Source organism: Sinocyclocheilus anshuiensis, unplaced genomic scaffold (assembly GCF_001515605.1).
Source record: "Sinocyclocheilus anshuiensis isolate Anshui unplaced genomic scaffold, SAMN03320099.WGS_v1.1 scaffold437, whole genome shotgun sequence".
Taxonomy (NCBI): Eukaryota; Metazoa; Chordata; class Actinopteri; order Cypriniformes; family Cyprinidae; genus Sinocyclocheilus; species Sinocyclocheilus anshuiensis.
In genome coordinates, this window is record NW_015539902.1 from 1,284,798 (window position 1) to 1,287,092 (window position 2,295).

Consider the following 2,295-nt stretch of genomic DNA (forward strand, 5'->3'; position numbering starts at 1 on the left):
ATATATTTGTTTTGAGCCCGTGATACTTTTTCAGGATTCTTTGATGAATAAAAAGTTAAAAAGAACAGCATATTCAAAATAAAGATCTTTTCTAACAATATGTCTCGTATTTACTATCACTTTTTATCAGTTTAACACATCCTGAATAAAAGTATTAATTTCTTTAAATTCTTAAAAAAAAATGACTGATCCCAAACTTTTGAACGGCAGTGTAGGTAACTAATTTTTCAGAACGGTAGCTTCATTTTAGCTAAACTACTTGAAATTATTGAGTCGACTCGACTGCAGCTAGTCCATATTTCGTTCACACTGAGGTACATTGGCCACCACTGTTTTTTAACTCGCTCACCAAGGTTGTTATCTGTTAGAACTTCTTTCACTTTCTTAGTGATGGCGTAGGTGTCCAGCTCAGGCGACATCGCTACCATCTCTTGTATGTTGAGCCCTGAGTGTCCCGGCAGAGGTAACGGTAGAGGCGTGCCGGGCTGGGACTCGGAAGTTTCGCTGGGCTCCTGGATGGACACTCGGCACATCTGCTCCTCCTGCTGGCTTTTAACAGACTCCTCAGCCGAACTCAGAGGGGATTCTGGGGCAGGACTGCAGCTGGCTGAGGTCTTCGGAGTAATCTCTATGGAAACGAGAGGAACAGAATTAAGACGTTGCGCCAATGCAGCACGTGAGCTCGTCCGTTGACTGGGCATTACTAATCGACAGAAGGCCCGAACGAAGATCTGTCTAAATATGGAGCGAGTAGCCAATGAAACCGTAACCCTAACCAAGGTCTTCCTGCTCAGCAACAGGAAGTGATGGACAGTGACAGATGCATCATGTCATGCCAAGTCACAGCTTCTCTTGAAGCATAATGAGACAACTAAATTAACGAGGAAGAGAGACAAACGCGTTTGGTGTTCTGAGAATTAATATGGTATGTACCAAGATAGCTCCTCCAATAACGCGCATGTCTGTGTTTAAAGGGACAGTTCACCCAAAAATAAAAATTCTGTCAATTTATTCACCCTCATGTTGTTCCAAACCTATATGACTTTCTTCTATGAAACAGATTTTTTTTTTTTTTTTGGAAGAATCTCCAAGCTGCAAGACCGAAATTACACTATCGTTCAAAGCTGGGATCAGTTCAGTTTTTTATTTTTTAATGAATGCTTTCAGCAAGGATGCACTAAATTTATCAAAAGTGACAGTAAAGACAAATAATATTACTAAATTTCTATTTGAAATAAATGCTGAACTTTCTATCCTTCAAAGAACACAGAAAAAAAAAAGTTTCCACAAAAATATTGAGCAGCACAACTGTTTTGATAATAATTGATAATGCGAAATGTTTCTTGACCACAGAATCAGCATATTAGAATGGTTTCAGAAAGAAAAGGAATAAATCACAGAAATAAATTACATTTTAAAATACATTAAAATTGAAAGCTGTTCTTTATAATATTTAAAATGTTTATGTTAGCTTTATACTGTATTTTGACTGTATAAATGCAACCTTAGAGAGCATAAGAGCGCATGGTTTTAAAATCTTTCCCTCTGTCATAGTTTCATTTGCTCATTTTTTATATATTGTGTACATGTACAATCATGTATTTTGATGCTGTCACCCTAAATGAGTTTCTCACTGTTTTATTTTTATATTTACATTTTTAAAGGCAATTTTTTTTAATTAAAGTGTTTTTATATTTTATATATAATTGTATAATCTTATAAGTACACATAAGTACTTATAAGAAATATTTTAAAAAGACGACGAAAAAAATCTAGAAATGTGAGAGCTTAAATTGTAATCTCATCCACAAACTAACAAAAAAAGAAAGAAACAAACTATACAATTTGTGTTTAAAGGAAAATAGAAAGCCATACATGTTTGCAGTGACATAAGGGCAACTAAATAATGACCGAATTTTCATTTTAAGTAAATTATTATTCCTTTAATACGCAGACATCAAGCACCCAACACTCTCTCTAAAACTCTTCCCTTTCATTTCCCATCTTCCTCTACCCCTCTATTTCAGCTTGACTCTCTGATTCGTTGGCTGTGGCAGTGCAGTTCAGTGCTGGTGGTGAAGAGAGCATCGGGAGGAAGCGTCAGTTTGGATTAGCTGCCTGCCGAGCTGGGGGACATGGCAAACAGAGAGCAGGGTGCTCAAGGCGGGGAGCAGGCAGTCATATCAGATCTCCAGCAAGACCACGCACAGCCTGGTGACAGTTTGACTGGCGGCATGGTCTGTGTGTGTGTGTGTGTGTGTGTGTGTGTGTGTGTGTGTGTGTGTGTGGGGGGGG

General features: G+C 37.9%; 1 protein-coding gene across 1 annotated transcript in view; it reads right to left on the bottom strand.

Moving 5' to 3' along the window:
- LOC107686135 (homeobox protein cut-like 1) overlaps positions 1 to 2,295 on the bottom strand; it is a 150,420-nt gene that overhangs the window by 10,901 nt on the left and 137,224 nt on the right. The window contains exon 22 of the mRNA XM_016482994.1: positions 350 to 628. Within this exon, the coding sequence (XP_016338480.1) occupies positions 350 to 628 (279 nt within the window). The remainder of the gene's footprint in view (positions 1 to 349; positions 629 to 2,295) is intronic.